At 36.6% G+C, this 23,971-nt stretch overlaps 2 protein-coding genes across 4 annotated transcripts; one reads left to right on the plus strand and one right to left on the minus strand.

The window, feature by feature from the left end:
- Positions 1–6,245: 6,245 nt before the first annotated feature.
- On the plus strand, positions 6,246–16,712 carry LOC121971076. Of its 3 annotated transcripts, none has more exons than XM_042522173.1 (7): positions 6,246–6,449; positions 8,271–8,396; positions 8,515–8,558; positions 9,688–12,726; positions 13,689–13,793; positions 13,898–14,072; positions 16,298–16,712. In XM_042522173.1, exons 2-7 carry the CDS (start codon positions 8,283–8,285, stop codon positions 16,490–16,492), a joined length of 3,672 nt encoding a protein of 1,223 aa, XP_042378107.1. In that variant the 5' UTR covers positions 6,246–6,449; positions 8,271–8,282; the 3' UTR covers positions 16,493–16,712. The 3 variants fall into 3 exon arrangements, with proteins under 3 accessions (XP_042378107.1, XP_042378109.1, XP_042378108.1); XM_042522175.1 differs by lacking the exon at positions 6,246–6,449 and adding an exon at positions 6,534–6,762; XM_042522174.1 differs by lacking the exon at positions 6,246–6,449 and adding an exon at positions 7,195–7,295.
- Positions 16,713–17,731: 1,019 nt separating this feature from the next.
- Positions 17,732–21,674, minus strand: LOC121971077 (protein EARLY-RESPONSIVE TO DEHYDRATION 7, chloroplastic-like). The gene is made up of 4 exons (XM_042522176.1): positions 20,571–21,674; positions 20,237–20,403; positions 19,051–19,135; positions 17,732–18,251 (listed from the first exon to the last, which is right to left on the minus strand). The coding sequence occupies exons 1-4, from the start codon at positions 21,545–21,547 to the stop codon at positions 18,062–18,064; spliced, it is 1,419 nt and encodes a 472-aa protein (XP_042378110.1). The 5' UTR covers positions 21,548–21,674; the 3' UTR covers positions 17,732–18,061.
- Positions 21,675–23,971: the final 2,297 nt, after the last annotated feature.

Here is a 23,971-nt window from a genome sequence, read left to right on the forward strand (position 1 = left end):
TTTTCCCTTAAGGCTATCATACCTCCTATTCTCATGATAAATAGTATTAAGATGATAAGGATTATTTCTAACATGCATTTTATCATACTAAGAGGAATTGCACTATTAAAGTTTCCCTTGGGTTTGCTCTTAAAAGCTCCCCCTTGACTTGTGCTTCCTCCTTTGACCTTAACCGACTTCTTCCCCTTTGGACATTGACTTCGTTAATGTCCATTTTGGTTGCACAAGAAACACACAATGTGTTCCTTGCTCTTCTTTGTTGTGGGGATTGTCTCCTTGGGCTTCTCCTTGCCCTTGAGTACTACTTGGCTCTTCTTCTTGGCCAATTTGGGGCACTTGCTCTTATAGTGTCCATACTCCCTACACTCAAAACAAATGATATGATTTTTGTTATTTACAATTGAAATTTCTATACCTTTGCTTGTAGGGATGATGCTTGATTCTCCATTTGATGTAGCTTGCATTGTGGAGGTTGCATCTTCTTCTTCTTCTTCTCCTCTTGAGGATGTGGGTGCTTCCACCTCTTCAGCCCTTGAGGATGTGGATGCTTCCACCTCTTCCTCTCTTGAAGATGTGGGTGATCTCTCATCTTCTTCCTTATCCTCCTCTTCCTTCTCCTCCTCGAATGTTGACCTTATGTCAACATCGGATTGGTCCTTCTCTTCTTGGACCAATGAGCCCTTCTTCTTAGGCTCATCCACTCCTTGAAATTGAGTGGGGCTCTCATGATAGTCAATGACCTTTTTTCAAAGATCACTTGCACTCGTGCATTCACTTACATCAAAAGGATATTAGAAGGTAATAAATTAAGCAATATGTTCGTTACCTCCTTATCCGCCACTGCTAGCTCCTTTTGTTCCTCGGCCCAATGTCGAGGTCGAAGGGGTTTCCCCTTTTTGTTCTTTGGAGATTCAAATGGGTCCTCCAATACCATCCATTGGTTCCAATCCATTTGAAACCAATTCTCCAATCAGTTCCTCCAAAAATTGAAGTCCTCTTTGTCGTATGGAGGTGGAATCCGGATGTCCCATCCGAGAGGTCCTTCACTCTCCATCTTCTTCTTCCTCTAGCTTCTTGCTCTCTTGGTGGTTAGTCCGTAGAAGAGCGATCTCGCTCTGATACTAATTGTAGGGACCTTTGTGCCCGCTAGAGAAGGGGGGTGAATAGCGGCTCGTCGCGTTTGCGTCGGTTTGCTTAGTCTTGATAATGTGCAGCGAAATACAAAGACACAAACACTCACAACGCTAACAACTAGGATTTACTTGGTATCCACTTCAAGATGAGGTGACTAATCCAAGGATCCACACACGACACGTTATCTCCACTATGAAACACTCCTTCTCGGTCACAGCCGGAGGCGAAGAAGTCTCGTACAAACTTACACACAACACAAACACAAATACAAGAAGAAACCCTAGGAATACAAGTGAATACCCTTTCTTCTTGCTACTTGTTGTTGCCTCTTGAACCTTGAAGATGCTCCTTAAGTGCCTTCAAGAACTGCCGTGAGTGTTGGAGAAATCACCGTGAGAATCGCTGTAAGCTCGCAGGAGAAGAATGCAAAGTTCTGTGGAGAAAATGCTTCGCCCAGGCTTTAAACAGTGCTCCCAATCGATCCAATCCATCCCCAATTGATTGCCACATCAGCACCGCTCCATCGCAGCCGTCCATCACCTACATCCTGCCTAACGGTTGAATCCCAATCGATTGGGAACATATGAATCGATCGGTGGATCAATTCAGAAGCTTTCTGTGTTCTCGCGATCGCGCGAGAACTCCCCTGCCCAATCGATCGGCTGATCGATCGACAGCTCCCAATCGATTGACCGATCGATTGGGAAGGCCTCTGTGCTCGCGAATTATGGTCTCAATCGATCGACCAATCGATTGGGTCATTCCTTCCTTCGTAGCACACTCCAATCGATCAGCTGATCGATTGGACCCTGGTTCAATCGATCGTCCGATCGATTGACCAACCTGGACTTGACTCAAATTCAAGTCCAAAGTTTCTAACCCAACTCCCGGTCAACCGTGACCTGTTGGGTCTCCATGCCTAGTATTTGGCCACACCCGACCAACCTCGAACTAGCCTTCTAACCTCCTCCATCAGCCTTGCGCCCCTCGGATATCTCCCCATCCTTCACGCCTTGCCTTCAAGAGTCTCCTTCGGCCTCATCCTAGTTGTCGAGTTCTCCTTGCCAAGTCACACTAGGACTTACCTTGCCAAGACCACATGCTTGGATTTATACTCTTTGCCAAGATCACATTTGAACTTTCCAATTGCCTGGCTCATCACCAGGACTTTCTCCTTTGCCAAGATCACACTTGGACTTTCCAATTGCCTGACTCCTTACCAGGACTTTCCAATTGCCTGGCTCATCACCAAGACTTTCTCGTGCCTAGCTCCTTACTAGGACTTTCCCGTTGTCTGGCTCCTCACCAGAACTTTCCCCTGCCTAGCTCCTCACTAGGACTTTACCACTACCTAACTTCCAGTTAGGACTTCCAGATGCCTAACCTCCAGTTAGGACTTACCCAGTCAAGTCTCCTGTCATCCCTGACCTACTTGACTTGTCTTCTTATCAACCTGGTCAACCCTTTGACCATCTCCATAATTGGACGATTACTCCAGCAATCTCCTTATATTGTCAAACATCAAAACTCAAATCCCGACTCAAGCTTGACTCAACTCAAGCTTAGTCAAACTGGTCAAACTTGATCACAGGAAATTGTCCCAACACTAAGCACTTCCTAAATTTTTATGACCCATTGATATTTATCCTTTTATATATATATATTTTTTACTGTAGCAGTACCCCGTCAGAATTAAAGAAATCACAAATTTATCTCTCTAGTAGAGCAGAGTGTAATCGAACTAAGATAAGCCGAACAGTAAGAGACTTGAGTTAGGGCTCGGTTCGTTATCTCTGAGCTAAAGCTCGACTCAAGTTCGATTCGAGTTTTAGTTCTTAAGCTCGAGCTTGACTTGTAATAAAATTAAATACCTCGAGTTCGATTCGAAAAAAGCTTTTTTAAAATTTAAACGAACTTAGTTCGAGCTCGTTTAAGATAATTAGCTATAATAATTCATAAATATTATTATATTTATTATTTATATGATATTTAATTTTTTATATATAAAATAAGATAAATGTGCCTCTTAACGAACATATTCACAAGCCTCTAAATGAACATGTTCGCAAACTCATGAACCAAATACTGTTAAGCTTGAACTTGGCTCGATAATATTTTCAAGCTCGAAATCACGCTCAAGCTCAGCTTGTTATCTTAATCGAACGAACTTTTTTTTTAGCCAAGACCCGAAGAGCTTGCAAGTGGCATGTCTTGACTCGTTTACACCTCTAAGTACAGTATGCATGCATTATCTCTCTCTTCTGACACATACATGTATCTGATACATACATTACCTCCTATATAATTATAGTAGCTATGGTTTGGTTTCATAGCCGTTGCAGCTATAATTATTTTTCATGTTGTACGACAACAGTTTCATAGCTGCTATAACTATAGTTGTTTCTCATGTTGTAGTAGCTACAATTGCATAGCTGTTATAATTACTACAAACCTATAGTTGTTATTATTGTGTAGTAAATTTCCAAAGACCATAACTTTTGACTTAAATATCAGAATGAGCCGATTTTTTTTAATTATAGATTTCTGAATGAACTTCAATCTAAAAAAAATATCGTCTCATTATGATATCCGAGTCAAAAGTTATGATATATAAGGAATGATACCATGCCCGACCTTATGTGAGAGACCGTGGGTGACATATGATGTGAGGGATTTGATGTGGTCAAAACCCAATTTTTGATTCAAATATTATAATGAGACGATCTTTTTTTTTAATCAAAGCTCGTTCAAAGATCTATAACTAAAAAAAACATCTCATTCTAATATCTAAGTTAAAAGTTATGGTCTTTGGAAGTTTACTACACTGTTGTAGCAGTTATAGGTTCGTAGTAGTTATAGCAGATACACAACTATAATTGCTACAATATGAAAAACAATTATAATTGTAACAACTATGAAAGCGTAGTTGCTATAATTGTGTAGGAGGTAATGCATGTGTAAGATACATGTATGTGTCAGAAGAGAGAAACAATTAGAGTTGTAAATTTGGGTTGAATCTGTCGGATTGGCTCGTCCCGCCAAATAATTTAAGTGGATTCGGTTGAAATTTTATCAACCCAAGTCAGTCACGCCCGACTTGCCTATGCTCGCGACAGGCTTGGGTTGGCCCGTAGGTGAGAAACACATGTAAGTCAAATTTTATGTCAATTTATTATCTTTCTTTATAATAATTTTGAAATAGAATAGTATTTTTCATCAAACATGAGTACTTATTTGTATCCATTTACATTTAAAATACCTATTTATGAATTTATTTGATTGATGAAATATTTCTAAAGTGAAACGTTGAAGATATGAAACTTTTTTTTATTATTTTTTAAAAATTTTGATGGGTCCGTGGGGTTAACCCGCCTAACTCACAACATGCCTTAGATTGGGTTAGGTCAGAGATTTCACAACCTGTCAAGATGATGGACCGGCCTGCCTCGCCCGACCACGGGTTAGCTCGTCTAATAGCTCTAGAGACAATGCATGCATACTATACAAGAGAGACATATATATAATTTCTTTAATTCTGACGATGCACTACTACGGTAAAAAATTATTAAAAAAAGATGATGGGGTGTGACTATAGTGAAATCGTGCATTCGTCATGCAAGAATCGCCAGACATGGTGTGTATATATATATATATATATATATATATATATATATATATATATATAAAATAGTGGGCTTATAAATTTATTTTTTAGGTTTATCATTGGTATCCCCTTAGTGTATCTATAATAACTCTTGATGTGCAGGTGATGTGATTAAAAAAAAAAAAAACCTGTTTTTTAGTTTACCATTGGATGCCCTTATTAGTTATGTTTAACGCCTTTTTTTGCAAAATGATCCCCCAGTTTCTATTTGAGAAAATTCCACTTTAGCCCAAAATTTGTTAAACTTCAGAAATCATCCTTAATTTTGTTTCTACTTTTGATCTAAAGAACAATTATTGTTTTACTATTAGAATCAAAGAACCATTATTATGTCCATTTAATGTTAAAATCTATTCAATTAAATTAATTGAGTTTGGTGCCACTAAACCATCAAAGCTTCTTTTTTAAACATTTAATTTTTTGTTTTTGTGGTACACAAATTATTTTAATCACATATTGATTTAAAAGTCAATTTCAATAACTTGCATAAGGTTTCTTTTATGATTTTTAAATTTAAAATATTTCTTTTAAAATATAAAATAATCTGAATATTTGATATTATGCATTTATTAGACAGGGAAATTTATTTTATCTACACTGATGGACGGACGTGTTTAAAATTATAAAATTTTTAAAAGACATAATTAACTGTTAGATTTTTCTTAAAAATATATTTATTTTTAATTTTATCCTTCCAATCGACTACTGTGTCACAAGCTAAGTTAAAGAAAATGTTGGTTTTTAAAATTCACTATGTTATGCTGTTCTTGAACAGAAAGGGTAAAATAAAAATAAAAATATATATTTTTTAAAATTTTGAAAATTAATTATATTGTTTGAAAATGAATAATTTTAGTTTATTTTCATAAATTGTGCAGTGTTTTAACTTCGCCGTCTAGGTTTCTAGTAATTAGGATGATCATTGGATTAATCCAGTATATAAATTAATTGAATTAATCAAAAATTAATTTAATATTTGTTAATTGAATCAAATTGAATTAAAATTTTAATAAAATCAAATTAAAAATTTATTATTTTAATTAACACAATTAGCTCAATTTATTTAAAAAACAATTAAAAAATTTATATAAAATTAATATTAAATTTCTGAATTAACTGAATTAATCAAACCGATTTTTGATATACGATTAAGCAGAAATTCTTGTATACGGTAGCGCCGCTGCGAGGAGGCAATCTCACCGATTGAAAGCGGACTTTTCCTTTGGTAAATTTACTCTTACTACTAATTCTACCCGTAGGTTTACCTCAGATCATTGTCTGTGGTGGGGCCATATAAAGTGGCGTCGACGTAGGTCCAATTGTAACGTAGGTATCATTTGAGTAACAGTGAACGGGTGAGTTTAGTCATACTCGTTCACTGTCATCCCCTGTGTCCCTTTGAAGTTTGTTCCCTTATAATATCCGCTACTATTCGTCTTTTCCGGGAATCGGCGATCGCGGAACTGCGCCTAAATCGCTCGAGAAGAAGGTAAAACTTTTCGTTCTCTTTCGAAGGTCGTTCGTGATCTCTTGATCGCCGAATCAATCGCCTGAAGCGCAGCTTCGGAGGGAGGGAGGGAGGGAGGGGCGGGGTGTCATCGGAGGATCGGCCCTCGGGAAGAAGTGCGGCCCGTCGGGTTCGCGCTCCGAGGTATCGTCCTCGCTCTCTTTCCTTTGTCATGGTTTTAATATGGGTTATCCTGCCGAGTATTCCGGCTTTCCTCTGCGCTAATTTCGGTGATGCTTTTCCTATGTGCGGTTCGATGATTCCGATTGCTACTGTTCTTAGTAAAGTCGCACAGCCTGTCCGGGGCTGTCTTTGTTTCTCTTTTTCCTTCTTTTTCTCCGTGTTTCCGTCTCTTTCTACGGAGATTGGAGATGGTTTGTGCTCGCCACGCTGCTTTGTTTGCTGGGCGGATGATTGCCGTGAAGTTATCTATGGATGTCGTCGTCGAGTGTGCACCGTAATTATTTCGATCTGCTCACTTATATGCCCTCCTATTGATTGTTTGACGGATGAACCTTCGATCTATTCAGGCGTTTTTTGGGCAATACGATTAGTGGACTGCTTTTGACTATGGTACTAGGGGAAAGGTTGTGTGGTTGACACGATTGATTCTGACGTTCCTTCTCCAAATTGAATCGGAGTTTTGCTTTAAAAAATATTTCTTTTGATTTTTGCATCTAATCTTCTTTTATTTAAAATTTGGAAAGATGAGTGTCTTAGATGCGGTTATAGGCAAATTTCATCTGCACTGGACTGAGGATAAAGATAAAACATTCTTCTTCAAAGTCCTTGTTGTTTCCCTTTTATGTTACATCAAAAGTAGGGAAGGTACTCCGTTTGGAAGATAATTCTCTCCAGTGTAATTTGATTGTGCATATTCACATCCTTCTCCTGCAGGCCTGTGTTTTCTGGAAGTACATCGGATCTTAGGTTCTGCCCGATTTATTATTGATCCGTCCATTTGATGTGGGACAATGTGATGGATAAGAGGTCTTCTGAGGACATGATTTCGTCTTTTCAAGGATTTCTTTTTCAAAAAATCTTCACATTGCATGTTATGATTCGTCTTAATTGAATGTTTCTTTTTTTACTCATTAAAAGCCATCTCAAGTTTTTCACTGTTTGAATTCGTAGTTACATATTGTTAGTGCAATTCATACACTATCAGCCACGTCAAGGATTATTTGCTAACCAACTAATTCGAATCTGCATTCTATCATATTTCACTCTTCAAGAGATTTTGTTCTGGTTATTTCTTCTAACTTGCATGATATGTTAATGCAATATATTATTTCCCTGCTTATTCCTTGTATGTTGTGCTTTAGATTTCATCTAATTGCTCTCCTTATCCTTGTGTGTTGAGCCTTAGATTCATCTAATTGCTCTCCTTAGAATTCATCTGATTGTCTTGATTTATTATTCTCAATTTGAAAGAATTGTCTGTCTACATAGCTGTTGAAATAGTTATGTACAATCATCTCAAACATTCTAGTTTTTTTTTTTCATTGTTTCAGAAGGAATATGTGTTAAAGTATTATGTGTTCATTGAACATTTAGGTTTGATAATCTATTGTGCATGCATTCATTGGAATTTTTCAAAAACAATGTATTTTTTTCGATTTGTGGTTCTTGAAGACACGTCTCATTAGTGCCTTTCACAGATATGTTCCAATGAGCTTGTCTATCTTTCTATTGGATGAATCTTTTATGTACTTCCAATGTTTTATTTAATAGGAAAGATATATTAGGCCAATGAATTAAAATGGAAATCCATCACTATTTTTTGCTGGATATTGTGCTTAAAAAAGCAATAAAGGATTATAAGGTATTTCCTTTTTCTTCAACAAAAAGATATGCTACTTGGATGCTCCTTTTCTTGCTTGATTTGCGAGTGAATTTCAAAACTGTCATATGGTCCATGTATTTTGTCACAGTGCATTGATTTATTAATTTTTACATATATAGGCATAGCTGGCAATGCCTAATGGACATGGGAGGAGAAATAGTGTTATTGAAAAGTTTGCATATGGGAGAAATACTACATTATCAAGGAGATTAGTAGATCGGATCAATAGCCACACGTGTCCAAAAGTAAATGACTTTTTTCATGGAATACGGAAGCTGATTATCTGAAAGCATGTGCTCATGTAGTAAATTTCTGCTAATGTATAAATACTTTTTCTACTAATGTATAAATACTTTTCTCCAGGATCTTCAACCACTTGGACTTGCCCCATCGGGTTCTGAACTAAGGTAGTCTTTTTTTTCTTATTTATTTTTGACCAGCTTAGCAATTTTCAAGATGTAGTCATTACAATTTTGCAGTTAGCTTTTTGTTTTTATTTGTTCTTTCTAAAATTTCTCTCAGAAGTTCTTTGCCATTTTAAACTCCCAAATTTCAGATGTCCTTTGCAATATTAATAATATTATTTATTTTATCCTCTGGGTTAGGGTGTAGGATGTAGGCTGATGTCTAGTAATAGTGGCGAAAGAGAATTCTGATACTTTGCATTTAATTCATGCTAATATATAAACTGGCAGCATGGTTGGATATACTGGAGCATGTAACTAACTATCATTCTTAAGCGGAACTGACATTGATTTTTTTGCTAGAATTCGTTTTCAGATACATACATAATTGAATTTTTTTCTTCTTTCAGGTGTCTCTTTTCTCTCCTCCCCTCTTCTCTGAACTCCTCTCCCCTTTTCCCTCTCTTTGCTTCTTCCTACTTTCCATTTTCCCATTTTTCCTCTTCTTCTACATTCCTCTTGTCTAACTCATGATATATCGGTTCGACATTAACTGTGGAAACAATGGCTTCATAGACAATGGTAGCAAAAAAAAGGTGGAATCCGCCACCCCAGCGACCCCACATGGTCGGCCACAATGGCTCAATTCTTCTGCAGTAACCAAGTGGAAAACAGAGATAAATTTTTTGACTGATTGCGCTTCCAGCTGAACATTGTGGCTAACTGAGCCCTTGAGTTTGAGAGGGCCTTTCCAGAATATACCTAAATTGGTGTTTGGCAGTCGTACAACAATATTATCTTTGACAAGGAGCTTTTTCTAGGAAGGAATTACTTGATTTTTGTGACACTATCATTTTTGTTTTCATTTTTGTACCACTGCTTACTTTTGGTTCATTGCAGTTAAAATGGTATGTGCTACTCTCTTGAGCAAAATAAGGTGCATACACGGTCTAGCTAACTTACTTGATGGAGAACTTGTGTTGTGTTTTCTCAAATATCTTGAATGATTGTGCCTGCACTAGTCTATGTTTGACTGTTCTGTTTTTATTTTTTATTTATATTTATCGGGTTTATTTATTTATTTGCATTTTCTCCTATTCCATAATGCGATCTATCTTTTGTTATTTGTTAGGGTTCCTTTATACACAGTCCTCTTTGTCAGTACTGATGCGTTCAGGAAGGCATCAAATTTTCCTTCCTTTTTGACAGACACTACTGTTCACAGAAAACTTGATTTAGCTTCCCCCTCTAATATGGATGGCCACAGGCCATCATCTCCAAGACTGTTAATAGTTGATCTTCAGGCTGCAAATACAGAATTTTCAAGGTCTATTTCCTCTTGCATTTCCAGTGAAGCAAGTAGTTCAGGCCTAAGCACGAAGAACTTGTCCAGTTCTCTAACCAGTTCAAGTACTCTTTCTTGCCGCTTTACATCGGGTAACTCTTCCACTTCAATATGTGATAACACAAATGAAGTTGGTTCAGACTTCATGGTTAATGACTTTCCAAAGGTGGATAAGAGAGTTAAAAGAAATTCAAGAAGAAAAGGCAAAAAGAAGGGGAAGCAGTATAAACGAGTTGCATCTAGGAAGGTTTCAATCGAGTCAAGTGTTCAATGCAATGGAAACATTTATAGTGCTTCTGCTTCTGAAACATCCACCCCTAGTTCTATTTATTCTTCAAAGAAACATCTCTCAGATAATAATTTGTCGGATGAGGCCACACCACATAATTTATTGGGAAGTGGCATTATTCTAGATAAGGATAATAATGAGTTTGTAATCTGTCCCAATTTGTCATCATGTACATCATACAGCCCTGAGATGGATGATACTGAAATAGTACCTTCACCTGAAAGATTTGCGGGTGACGAAATAGGTTGCGACACCACCACTTCTCTTAATTCATCCTGTATAACTGATGAAGCAGAAGCAGTACTTCCATTTACCTCTGATGGGAGCACAAGAGAAGATCATTGTAAAGAAAACAACATTCGTGATGGTAATCCCTCAAGCATTCCAATTAGTAAAACTTTGAAATGTTGGAATAGTGACATCGATGAGAACTCAAGTGATGATGCTTTAATGCAATTACCTTTGAAAGAGGAACTTAGACCAAGTTCTTCAGAGAGCAAAATAGTTTCACATTTTGAAGAGATTGCTTGTGGCACCTTGACTGACAATACAACTGCAGGTTTATGTGATTTGGATGCTGAAATATCAAAAGATTGTTATAGAAATGATACATATTTGCCCAATGACAATCTTGATACTTGTAACTGTACTGAAAGAGCTGATTGCAGCAACCAGGCTGGCTGTAGCAATGGCTTCCATGTAGTTGTATCGGGGAGACGAGGTAGAAGAGCTAGAAGAGCTATCAATAATAGTGGTTTGAATGGAGGTAATAGATCTATTGATGCAAATATACATAATCATGGGGGCAAAGATAACTATTGCTCTATGTGGCAGAAGGTTCAGAAGTTTGAAAAGGGCTGTTCTAAGCCTAATAGTGTCAATGTTTTGTCTCCACACAAAGATATATCAACAAAGGATAATAGGATGAAAACAAAAGGTAACAAATTCATTGGGCCAAGGCAACAACAAATTGGACTAACCTACAAATACCCTTGTTCAGATGCAAATTCTACAATAGAGGGAACCCAAGTTGTTTCTAGAGGGTCTAAGACAGCTAAAATTCTTCCAAAGTCCACAGTTGGAAATTCTGGTAATGGTGTAAAAAGCAAATCTACTTCAATTGTCAAACATGCAAAGCATAGTCATTGGAGTGGACCTTACACTGCTAGAACCGACTCACCCAATGTCCAAAAGCATCATTTCCAGCCAAAAGAAGGCCCACAGAAGGCACCACTTGTACATCTTAACAACCAAAATAATTCAGAAGTAAAGTCACCACGTAATAAATTTTCTGGAAGGAGTTTATCTAACTTGACAGATAGTGATCTGCCAGAAATAGAGAAGGAAATGCAGTTTCGCATAGAGGAGGAAAAAGAGTCAGGAAATGTATGTGATGGAGTGTTTCATAGTGAATTCAGCTATATTCCGACCACATCAAATCAGTTTAGTGTAGGGCACATTCAAGCTAGTTCTGGAAGTGATACCAAATTGTTCTCCAGGGACACACTAGGTCCCTCCAATGCAAGTACTGAAGGCCAAGAATTCGGAAAGCTTGATTTTGGTGGTCACAAAGAATCAAACAATTTGAGCACCATTAGAACTCCAATGCAGAAGTGGGTCCCAGTGGGGAGGAGAGATTCATCTGTTTCAGATGCGGGCACTTTAGACTGCATAAAGATTTTGGTCAACAATAAGGAACTTCATCACCCTGAAGTTGTTGAAATGGATGATTTAGTACCAAATAGTTCACCATCATTGGGTAAGGCTATAGAGTTCTCATATCCTAGAGCTACTGAATCGACTAACAACTTGAATTGCAACCATCATTCAACTGAAGTTCTTGATTCATTTGCTGGGATTGATTGCCAAACACCTGAGATGAAAGACAAGAAATTTCTTGGATCTGAAACTGATTTAGAAAAGATAATAATAGCTGTCAATGATGCCTGTAAATTGCAAACTGCAGTAGAAGACACTCAACTAATGACTGGTAGTATGGTCGCTGACTTTGAAAATTTTCTTTTTTCTGCTTCACCGGTTATTAGACAATCAGAACCTGGCAGAACTTGCAATAGTTGTAAGAAAGAACAACGGATATCTGGTTCTTTATGCTGGCACCATTTTTCTGACATCTCCTTAGAGAAGATTTGGCAGTGGTATGAAGAACCTGGTTGCTTTGGGTTGGAAGTGAAAGCACATGAAAATTGCAATTCTAGAAGGCTGCAAAATAGTGATGTGGAATTTACAACCTATTTTGTGCCTTATCTCTCTGCTGTGCAACTATTTACTATGTCTATGGGTAGCATAAATCGTGATCTAAATTCTCAAGTGGATAACACAGAGAATTCTTCTCATTCTTTTGGTTCTCTTCCAATATTTTCCATGTTACTGCCAAAACCATGTGACAATGCAGATATATCCTTGTCAGAGTTGTCATCCTCTGAAGATTTCTCTGATAAAATTCAGGATCAGGAGGAACTCATATTTGAATATTTTGAATCTGACCAACCTCCTAGGCGTCAGCCATTATTTGAGAAGTTAGTGATGTTCTTGGTTTTTTTCTCACTTAGCTGATCAATCTTATTATAAATTTTTTCTGCTTTTAGAAAAGCTTCCTGCAACTTTTTCTCCTTGCAATAACACCCTGGAAACTATGAAGCCAGATTCCAATCATCATGCGACTGGTTAAAATATTATGCTTCAAAATTTGTCAAATTACAACCCCAACTTTACAAAAATACTGTATTTGAACTAGGTGTGACATTGTTTTGGAATTGCATGAATCTAATTTTGGTGAAGAATCTTGTTTCTCAAGGTGACCATTTTCATCATCTTTCCAAAAGATGCTTGAACATTAAATCATTGAATCTGACCAGGATTTGTTTAACTTCATCTGGGTTTGTATATAGGCATGACTTTATACTCGTCAACAAAATGCACCATGTATAATTTAAGAATGACTGAAAGTAGTGGTTGTTATGTTCAGTTAATCTATAGAACATTTACTTGCTGCAAAGCTGCGTTTGGATAACTGATTGATAAATCATCTGTCCTCTAGTTTTATACCATTCTAGGTTGTCTATGGTCTGTTTTGTAACTATTCCATTAATTCCATGGGAGGGTGTCAGTTTGTTGTTTACTATTGCAGGACATGTTTGAAATGGATATATGGTTATTTTCAACCTGAAATTTCGTAGGCATGGTTGATAAGTAATATGTTTATTATGATGTAATTATGCGAAAACTGTATCAGGACAGATTATTGAATACAGGAAAACATTGGCCCATGGATATTAACATAATGCCATAAACTAACAGATATACATTCTTTTTGTGGATCTAACTATAATTATCATACATTTCCATATTCATAAATATGCAGTTGGCTCTGTAGGAGATAGTGTTTAGTTACTCCCTAATTTTAGTCTTCAAGCGCATGTGCTATATTTAATATTTGCATGATTCTTTTTCCTGAGGCTCTTTCTTTAACTTAACACAGGATCAAAGAATTGGTGACTCTGGGTAAGTTATCTGATAGACGCATATTTGGAGATCCATTAAAGCTGGAATCTACTAAGCTGCAAGATCTTCATCCTGCTTCTTGGTTTGTCCGAAACAGTTATTTTTATATACTTTAACTAGATTTACCAAAGTTTGTGAAATTTTATTCAGGTTAGTATTAATCTGAAGATGCCCTTTTCTTTTCAGGTACTCTGTTGCATGGTACCCTATATATCGTATACCTGAAGCAAATTTTCGTGCTTCTTTTTTAACTTATCACTCGCTTGGAAATTTTGTTTGTAGAAGTAATCCAGAATGTGATTCTGATGCTTCTAATACTCTGATTTCTCCAGTTGTAGGTCTCCAGACATATAATGATAAGGTACATCTGGTCTTGTTTATATTTTGACCTTATACTTGTGCAAGATTTCTCTTGTTGATTTAGAAATGAGAACCTGACTTTCTTTTAGATGTCCTCTAGAGTGTTATGCCATTAGTTTGAATTGCTTCATGATTAACCTTCCAAAGCACAGTTTTGACCTACCTTTTCTTAAAGTAGAGCTATTCAAGGAGATTGTCACACACTACTAGGGTCAATCCATCGAATGATAGACTTCACGTGGTGCACGTGATCTGAAGTATTGCTAGACCAAAAAAAAAACATCACTGGTTGACATATGCCAATCAAGAAATAGATCAGCCATGATTATCTAGCTGGATCAGCTCAATAAACATTCTGAAACTAAAAAAAAAAGAAACTAGGAAAATAAGGGCATATGAGCAGAATAATACAAGGCTAAATGAATATAGGTAAAATAAGGTTCAATAAACATGGAGGTTTGCAAATAATGCATCATAAAGACCAAATAAATGTTAAAAGGGAAATATGATCTACTGCAACAATCCTCTCAGCATGGTATACACAAATGAAGTGCAATAACAGAAGATATCACATGAGAAAATTTGGTCAAGGTGGTAAGAGGCTGAATTTAAAGGCCTAATTGAATACCGTCAATGCGGGGTGTCATGTCTACCCTTAATCCAAGTGCTTAATTTTAGGCATACAAAAGAGGACCAAGTATAACATTATAAGTGAACAATGTAGCTACCACGATGCCAACCTTGTGAGACTTCTTGGGCAAAACCTGATGCAGCAGGTAATCACCTGTCCAGAAGTTTCTATTGCTCCTAAACCCACTTTTCTTTACTTGCATTCAGTGAGTGAACCTATTGAAATAAAGCATGTTATGATGTCAAGGTACTCAAAGTTTAAGCTATATTTTTTTATTTATTATCAATGTAGCATGGGTTCTAGACTTTTGATGCCGCCAAATAATGCCATGCAACAGAGTTATCATTGTGTTAAATTTTCAGTAAACAATACAGATGTGGCACTATATATCTTTTTGGAAATTAATGGAAGACAATAGGATATGCTGGTTAGGTCCGGTCCCTTGTTAACCAAGTACTCAGGTTTGTTATAAAATGGATTAGGTTTGCCTTCCAGTAAAGTCTGGATCCAGTTGGATTAAACTCAGACATGATTCTTGTCAACAGATATATCAAATTAAATTGAGTGCTCATTGTATTTGACATGTGGGATCTTGCATCCTCTGTCCTATACTCATCTATTTCTAGATAATTGTATTTTTACCTGACTAGTTCCAGTACCGTGTAAGCACAGAAGTATACCTAATTATCACAGAAGTATGATATACTCCAATTTAAATAGCAGTTTCCTATCCTTGATGGCTAATTCAGTGATACCCTACATTGCTTTTTTCTTGGGGCATTTTTCTGAAATGATGTGGCACATCCCTGTCCCATTTCTTGTTAAATTTTTCTGTTCCTATTGCCATGGCAATTTGGGCAGGTTGAAATGGCCAATATGACCCACCCATGAATCTTCTTCGTCAGGAGAACCATCAACATATTTGACTGAAGCATACTCTTAAATTGTGCACATTCCCCTTGTCCTCACATACCATCCTTCTTAATCTCCTGTTCTTAACATTATCTACATAGGTTCTGGCAATGTCTTGTTATGGAGGTGAAGTTGTCATACAACGACTTAGATTGACAGAAATGTCAACTAGGGTCCTTGCAACTCCATTAGGTATGATCCTTTTGAAGTGATGGGCAGTTGTAACCATTGGCTCAGTGATCATCTCAATGTCCTTGATCAGTATTGTATTTCTTTGCTGCTAAACATCCCATGTTTGATGATCAATTTCATCATAGAAAACCAATGTTCAACACCAGTTTCTGGAGCCCACCTGTGCAAATTTCTTCTCTCATTTGGAGATGTTCATTTCTATTCTCCGGTTTTTAACATAATTCATCCACTGCTTTTTGGCAAATGCCTTAATAGCTAGTCAGGTTGGCAAAATTCAGAACTGTGAATATAGCTGTCTTCTTTTTGATCATTATCCGATAGCATTTCATCATTGCTTAACGTTGTTCTGAACAATCTTATGCTGGATCACCAGTGATGCTTGAGTCTAGGCATCACAATTAATTTGTGCGAAAATATCTTATCTCTCTCACTTATCTTGGCTTTATTGTCTTACAAATCTCTTCTAACTGGCCATGCATGTTTCAATGCAGGGAGAGAATTGGTTTCAACCAAGGGACATGGGCCCAAATTTTAGGTCTGAGTTCAATATCTCAGAATTGATAAAAGAGAGATTGAGGACACTGAAGAAAACTGCATCCGTGATGTCTAAGGCTGCAGTAGCAAAAGGCAATAATAGATCTGTGAACCAGCACCCAGACTACGATTTTTTCGTATCACGGAGTTGATAGAGGGTCAAGGTAGTAGTCTTTGATAGTCCTGCAACAACGGTAGAGAAAGTTAACACATGTTTTCTTTTGTAAGTTTTTCTTCCTTTATCCAACTTGGGCAGGTTCTTGCCTTGCTTTTGTTCTTCAGTCTTCGGTAAGAATTGCATTTTAGTTATGTGCTTATTGCAGCCTTGTCACTCGGTTTGATTAGTAGATGTTGCATTATGCTGGTTCTAAACGCTTTTGACTGTTACTGCCATTCCTAAAACAGATTATGGATTTGTTTGAACTTGCTGATCCTTCGTTTGAAAAAACCACATGATACTATATTTGATAGGCTATCTCAGGAAATAGGGTGTGTAAGGAACTAGGATAATCATCAGCCTGGTATGGTCAAATTATACTAAATATAGAAATTTGTGAGTCTCATGATCTAGTTCGGGTCTCGGATGGAAAAGTTAGCTAGAGAAGTTCCGGTTCGAAGGATTTTGTTTCAAAATGCAAGTATGGCTAATGAGAACTAGGAAAACCTTCAACATGTTAGGTGGCAATAGTAAGTTGATCCTTAGAAATCGTCCAGATCATTTGGCAAGCCCAACCAACTTGGTCTGCGTTAACCCATCTATCTTGATCGACTTGATTAGCAACCATCCTTCTCGTCTTAACTGCCCATCTGTTTGTCCCAAGGGCAGAGTGTTATAGTTAGGTCATAGATGAAAGATCTAGGGTTCAAGATTTAATTACTTTATATTATGGAAAAAAAAACCAGAATATTGATTGTCAAAATAAATCTCTATATGTACTTTCTCAATTTAGTTGATAGGATATCCAGATTGTCATCTAAGTATTCGCGGTTCGATCCAGGTATAATATATTTGTATGAGTTTTTTTTTTCAAATGAGAGACGTAATAAAAGGATGTTGAATTTCTGAATAAACCGTTGCATGCATTTCTTAATTTATCCTGATAATTGATGAAAAATCTTTGTGAAACTGATCCAGAGATAGTTAATAAGACTAATTAAGATTATCATTTTTTTATTTTATTCTAACATTCAATGAAAAACTTCGGTGAGAACTGATTGCTTCAAATTCAACTTAATTATTTTTTTAACTGCCCATCTGCACAAACATTAGTGATCAATTCGTCAAAATTGGTTGATCAACCAAATCTGTCCAACCCAATAGTTATTGTAAAGGTTAGCGGGTCAATATATATGCTTTCAAAAAACAAATTAACAAACATGAATTCCTGAAATAATAATAAAAAGAATCATAGTTTCAATTAATATTTCAAGTTCATTTTTCCGGCTAAATGCACCATACTAGACAACAATATCATACAAGTTATTCTTGTTCTAACACATGTATGCGATACCTAAATCTCGTTGTAGCATATACATGTGGCACATAAATCCTGGTAGTTAATATCGACACGCGCAAAAGGCCCAAAAACGAAACAACAAATAAAATAGAACACGACCATCACCAACACAAAACCAGCTCGTCAAACCATGGCCAAGAAAGTGAACATGAAAGCGCCATTGCAGGACATTTTCATACCGAATGAAACATGACAGCTCTCTCGTCATTTACCCTTGCTCGTTCTCGCTTCGTTTGCAGCGGCCTTGAGGCCAGACTTGGCTAGCGTTGATGGCTTCATGACGCTCTTAGGATTAAGTGCCTTCCGGATTTTGAAGACTGCCCATGCGGTTCCTAAAGCATGCCCTGCAGCTCCAAGGCCGTCATGTGTGATTTCAGCTGCTTGATCACCATATCTAAAATACCAAGATTCGATAGATAATGAATGACCAAGTAAACTTACAAGAGTCTATCAAAAATGTGTCAAGAACCAAAGGACATGTCGGTGTAGGCAACTTTGATGTTAAAGATGTTTCATACTCATTAGTTCCGCATTGACAAACATCCAAAGAGTGTGTCCTCTTAAATGACTACTCATTTTGGACTGAAATGTGCTCATGATGTGTAGGCAATATAAGAAGAGTAGACATGTTGGGGTTAGTAAAATGAAGTTATATAGTATTGTAACTCATGGTATTAGTAAAATGAAATTGATTCACAACAAGTTTTTCAGTCTACTTGAATTTATCCTAATGGCATGGAAATGAAGTCAACTCGTAATACATTTTTTGGTCCACTTGAATCTAATTCTATTGATGTGAACCGGAGTATTAACAATGTTTCAGTGACAATAACTGCCGGTCTCCAACTTTCAAAAAGAAAAACACATTAACAATGTTAATAAGATGAAGTGATATGTAAATGGTTTTCTAGTCTACTTGGATTTATCCTACTAACTTGGGCATGCTCAACATATGGTATCAATTTATGTATCCAACACCTCTTTTTTCTTCAAGTTCGTACATTCAGAGTACTAGAATGGCCTAAGATACAGTTGACAAATTCATGCTATGGTAAACTTACAGCAAATTGCGTATCAAAAGAAACTCTACATCCCTAAATCTTAACACAAGGAACAAAAAGACAGATGATAAGATATCTAAGTGAAATTGAAAGTTAAGAAAGCTAACCAATGATTAATATATAAGCTGATACCTGTGTGACACAAGTCCAGTTGTCACAACTGAAGATGTTTGCCAAACATTGCTGCCGGCCAATTCCACAGCATCACAAATTTTCCCTATCGACATATAAATACCAGGACAAAACGAGTTAATTTGGTTGGCATAAACAGACAATTGAGCCATGAGGAAGCCTATAACCTTTGAAGTTAGGCCTTAGTAGTGAACGGTTGACAAGACATTATAAAGTTGTAAGCATTATTATGCGTAATTGGCGTGATAAAATCAAAGAATCACTACAAAATTTACCATTTTAATAGTTGACCACATGTTAAAAATCTTATCCATCATCTAGACTGTCTTGTTCCAGTGGTATTTGTGCTAGTGATCTAAAAGAAACCTTCTGCCACAATAAAATCTAATTGTACTACTGCACCTTATGAGAATTTGATTAAGTGGAAGATAGACCAGGTAATATATAAAAGATTGTTGCTTGGCATTCCTGTTATACTTTGTCCGAAGGGAAAAAGAAACAATGCATTAGACGATCCTATGGAAACAGTTCTCACAAAATCCAGTGGAAATTGGGAAGGCTCACAAATAGAAAAAAACTTATCAGTTAACAAAAAATCACACTCTAGAATTCTTGTGTTAGGAAGACTCGAGTGAGTCATGGCTAGATGACACTGGAAGAAATCAATCAAATATTCTTCTACAAATCAACACACTAAAGACTGCTAACTTGTTATCAAACCTCATACTGGTGTCAGTTGATATATCATAACTTGACCAGAAATAACTACAAAATCAGATCACTGTCCATAGGTTCAAAAGATGGCAATTTACTGTGACGTACTCGTATAGCATAGAAGTAACCTACGATTAAAAAAAAAAAACTAATCAGATAATCTTGTATTGCCAAGGTAAATGGGCATTGCATCCAATTTTCTTGGATGGTAATACTAGCAACCACATTGTGTGCTACAATAAGGGTACACAGTTCGTTTTTGACAAGAAGATCCGTGTAAAAGAAACAAAGAACATTGATGGAAAAATGACGATCCAAATGAATACAATATGCTAATCAAGCTAAGAAACAAAACAGCAGCAAGCAACAATTATTAGTTCTGACTATGAGCTGTTTAACATGCTACAGGTTAATCATTAAACTGAGCTAGAAAATCAAGCAAGCAAATAGAGAAGTAAAAATAGAATCATACCAAAACCATCTAGAGATGCAAGGACGACTTCCCCGGGCAAAAGTCCAAAGAACTTCTTGCCTACTTTTGAATTTACAACAGAGCTCGTGACGAAACCAGAAACCTTCACAACTCCAGATAGAACTCCAGTAGCAACTTTCTCTGACATTTTTGTGACCCTCTTCGCCCTGGAGGAAGATAGACAGATCAGTAAGTGTTTGAGGCCAAGTAAAACACCGTTGCACAATGAAATGAAATGTGGTTAATGGAGTGTGATTTGGTGAGAATCAATTAGAAGAGGTATATTATCGTAAGTTTCCCCCTAAAATAGGGGAAATGAAACAGCAAGCTTAACCTTTTCATCCTCTTCATGGCGTCTTTGCTGATCTCTGCGGGTTTTGAACCTGGTTCTATTCTTCTCTTCAGAAGATTCTCTCCCCACTTGAGCCGATCAACCGTAACGTCCCCGCACCACAATATGCCCTTGATGAGCTGCGTGGAACCCTTAGCGATCATATTCGCGACCGAGCTGCTATACTCCTCCACGTTCGGCGCGACGGTCGTCCAGTACGCCGCTGATCGCTCCTCCAACATCTGCTTCTTCGGCCCCATCCCCTCCTCCGGCGTCACTTCCTTGGTCACCGACCCATCCAGCACCTCTGCCGAAGGCAGATCCCTGCCCTTGACTTCAATCCTTTGCACGGAAAAGCTACTGTAGGCCTGGAGGTGGCGATCGAGCTCCTCGAGGAGGCCCTCCTGACCCTTGGCAACGAAGGTGAGGCCATAATTAAGCAGATCACAGCCGCTGCCGTCGTCTTGGTCTCCGACGGAGGTCGGGGGGACGCGGAGGGAGAAGAAGTAGTGGGAGTTGTCGAGCTTGACGGTGGCCTCATCGCGAGCGAGGGGCCACTGGACGAGTCCGTCGCCGACGCGGGCGAGGACGGCGAGGTCGTTGTCGCCCTGGCGGAGGCGGGCGAGGGAGAAGTCACCGGCAGCGAGTTCGACGCTGCGGTGGGGGTCGATGAGGTGGAGGAGCGCGCCGGGGATGCGGATGATGGTTTCCTCGACGGGAGGCGGAAGGAGAGTCTGCTTGTCGTCGTCGACGCCATCGCCGTGGGAGGTATCGGGGAAGAGGTTCTCGACGAGATCGGACATGTCGAGCGAAGGGTAGAGGGAAGGGGCGGAGGGGGGAGGGGAGGGAGTGGGACTGGAAGGGGAGTCGAGGGAGGGATAGAGGGAGTGTTTGGAGGAGGAGGGGAAAGGGGAGTGGATTTGGGGATTGGAGTCGTCGGTGATTTTAGGGTAAAGCGGCGACGGCTTCTGGGAATCCATGGCGGCCTTGGGGCGTTTGGGGGAAGGTGGGTGCCAATAAAAGCAGCGGCGGAGACTTTGCAGAGAAGGCAAGTAGATGGGGATACGCGTTGAGACAGCGTCGAGAAGCTGGACGAGAGGGATGGTACGGAAGAGCGGCGATTTGTATAAATTTTATAAGGCCTAACCGACATGGATTTTAGATTTTTTTTTTCTCTCTCTTTATTTTTGTTATTGGACTTAAATTATGCCATTTTTATTAGGAAAAAATATCATTAATTATTTATATTTTCGAAAGTGCGCTGCTCTTTTAAAAACTATCCGATTGTGTAAATGGCTAAAATTGATTAAAAAAAAAGGGGTAAAAGTCAGGAGGATAATTGTCACAACTCACAAGGAGCTTTTCTGTTTTCATTTATGGTCAAAATAACATTTCTGATTCTCTTCATATTTTTCTTTTTAAAATTATATTTTTTTTATATTGTTATAACTGCTACACAATCTGTTACATAATATTATAATATAATATTAATTAAAAATAAATTATATATATTATAACAATTCTAATTTATAGACCATAATTGATAAGTGTTATAGTACTGTTTATATTGTAATTTATAATTGGTGCAATATAATATTATTAGTATTATTTATTTATTTATTTTTAATTAAGATCATATATCTCATGTACCCTGAAGTGATCCATATGGTTCCACACATATTTTTAATTAATCATCAAAATAAATCAAAAAAATATTTATAACCACTAATCTATTATTTTTAAATTAATCGTTCGTTAAAAAATATCAGTTAATTCATAAAAATAATATTAAATAATATTAGTGTTATATATATATATATATATATATATATATATTGCTTTCCGTTTTAGAAAAAAATAACTTTGTTAATTTGTCTTTTTATTCAGTCATCAACACATATCTCATTTTCTTTTCCACGGAAAATATTCACCCGATCGAAGGAGTGTGAGACGAGAAAGAGCTAACAAGAACATTGAAATATTTTTTTTAAAAAAAATATGAGAATAATAGAAAATAATAGGATGATAGATAAGATATAGATACTCAAAACTCAGTTGAATACAAAGATAGATATGAAAGTTAAATAACTTATAGATATATGATAGATATGATTATAGATACAATAAATAAGGATAGGAAAAGATATAAAATTTATTTAAATCTTAAATATTGTCATTGTTGATTTTTAGAATATTGATGTAGCATCATCATTGGAATAAAAAAAAAATCGTAGAATTCTAAAGACATCTTTAATCGTTAAAGTTCTAAATAAATTTTTGTTATGATTTCAATATGTCATGTCAATATTATAATGAAACATTACAATGATTAAAATTCTAAATGAATTATTTTATAATATAATTCATAACATATAATTACATGGCTTTATATATATACATCAATTTAATAAAAATAAAAAAAATTTAAGTTTTCATTACTGTTCTTGAAATATCAACCTCAAATCTTATATTTACAATCTTATATCTACAATGATTTAAATTTTTTTATTTAACTTTTTTTTATTTTAAAAACCTCCCGTAAATCTCCCGTAAATTTTACATTGGATATGCTCTAATCAAGATGCCCTCGTAGAAGGCAGCGCACCCGAATACAACAACATGGAACTCCGAGCCATGGGACTATGGGAGCAGCTTTGGATGAAGTGATGCAGTTCTCGGCGCTGCCTCTGAAGTAATTCTTAATTCACAGGTTTCATTTTACTCTTTTCTTCCCATCATACCAGTAAGCTTTACTAAATACCAAATTTATTTTAAATTTTACATTTTACTTAAAAATATATATATATATATATATATACAACTATTCTATCCATTTTATTTTTAAAAATAATATCTTTCTAAACTTTAAAAAATAAAATATATTCATTAAATATTAAAATATTATTTGATTTAGGATAGATATAAAAGAACAAATTGAATAATATTAGATAGAAAGAGAAAAAAATAATAAGAAAGAGAAAAAAAATATAAATTATAAAAATAAAATAAATTATAAAAAAGTTGATATATTATACAGTGCAAAATGAATATTTATATTTAATAAAATTAATTTTTCTATCTTTAATTTTAAATAGAGAATCTGGTACGTATACTGGAACAGCTTGTATTGTTGCAGCCTTTTCGCATTGTAATGGGAGTATTCTTAGGAGGGGCTTAAGTTTACCTTCGAGCATGAGATTTTATGCTTCTACTCCACTTTCAAACAGTATCGGTGCCAACGATAATAGGAGCTTGGGACTGAGTGCATTGCCTCAAAGTTATTGACAGAAGTTGTGGATACAAACTGAATTGATGCAGGAGAAAAAAAGGCTTTGCAGAGGTTCAAAGACTCATGGAGAGCTCTAATATGACTAAACTTACTGCTTTATAGTTTTGAAATATGA

Source organism: Zingiber officinale, chromosome 4A, assembly GCF_018446385.1.
Source record: "Zingiber officinale cultivar Zhangliang chromosome 4A, Zo_v1.1, whole genome shotgun sequence".
Lineage (NCBI taxonomy): Eukaryota > Viridiplantae > Streptophyta > Magnoliopsida > Zingiberales > Zingiberaceae > Zingiber > Zingiber officinale.

What these genes read in the sequence shown, in the direction of transcription:
- LOC121971077 (XM_042522176.1), bottom strand. Translation starts at nt 21,547, where the DNA reads ATGGATTCCCAGAAGCCGTCGCCGCTTTACCCTAAAATCACCGACGAC. An exon ending in GCCATGAAGAGGATGAAAAG is followed by an intron (nt 20,404 to 20,570) that starts GTTAAGCTTGCT and finishes ATCTTCCTCCAG; the next exon opens with GGCGAAGAGGGTCACAAAAA. An exon ending in ACTGGACTTGTGTCACACAG is followed by an intron (nt 18,252 to 19,050) that starts GTATCAGCTTAT and finishes TTGGTATTTTAG; the next exon opens with ATATGGTGATCAAGCAGCTG.
- LOC121971076 (XM_042522173.1), top strand. Translation starts at nt 8,283, where the DNA reads ATGCCTAATGGACATGGGAGGAGAAATAGTGTTATTGAAAAGTTTGCA. An exon ending in ATAGCCACACGTGTCCAAAA is followed by an intron (nt 8,397 to 8,514) that starts GTAAATGACTTT and finishes ACTTTTCTCCAG; the next exon opens with GATCTTCAACCACTTGGACT. An exon ending in CGTCAGCCATTATTTGAGAA is followed by an intron (nt 12,727 to 13,688) that starts GTTAGTGATGTT and finishes AACTTAACACAG; the next exon opens with GATCAAAGAATTGGTGACTC.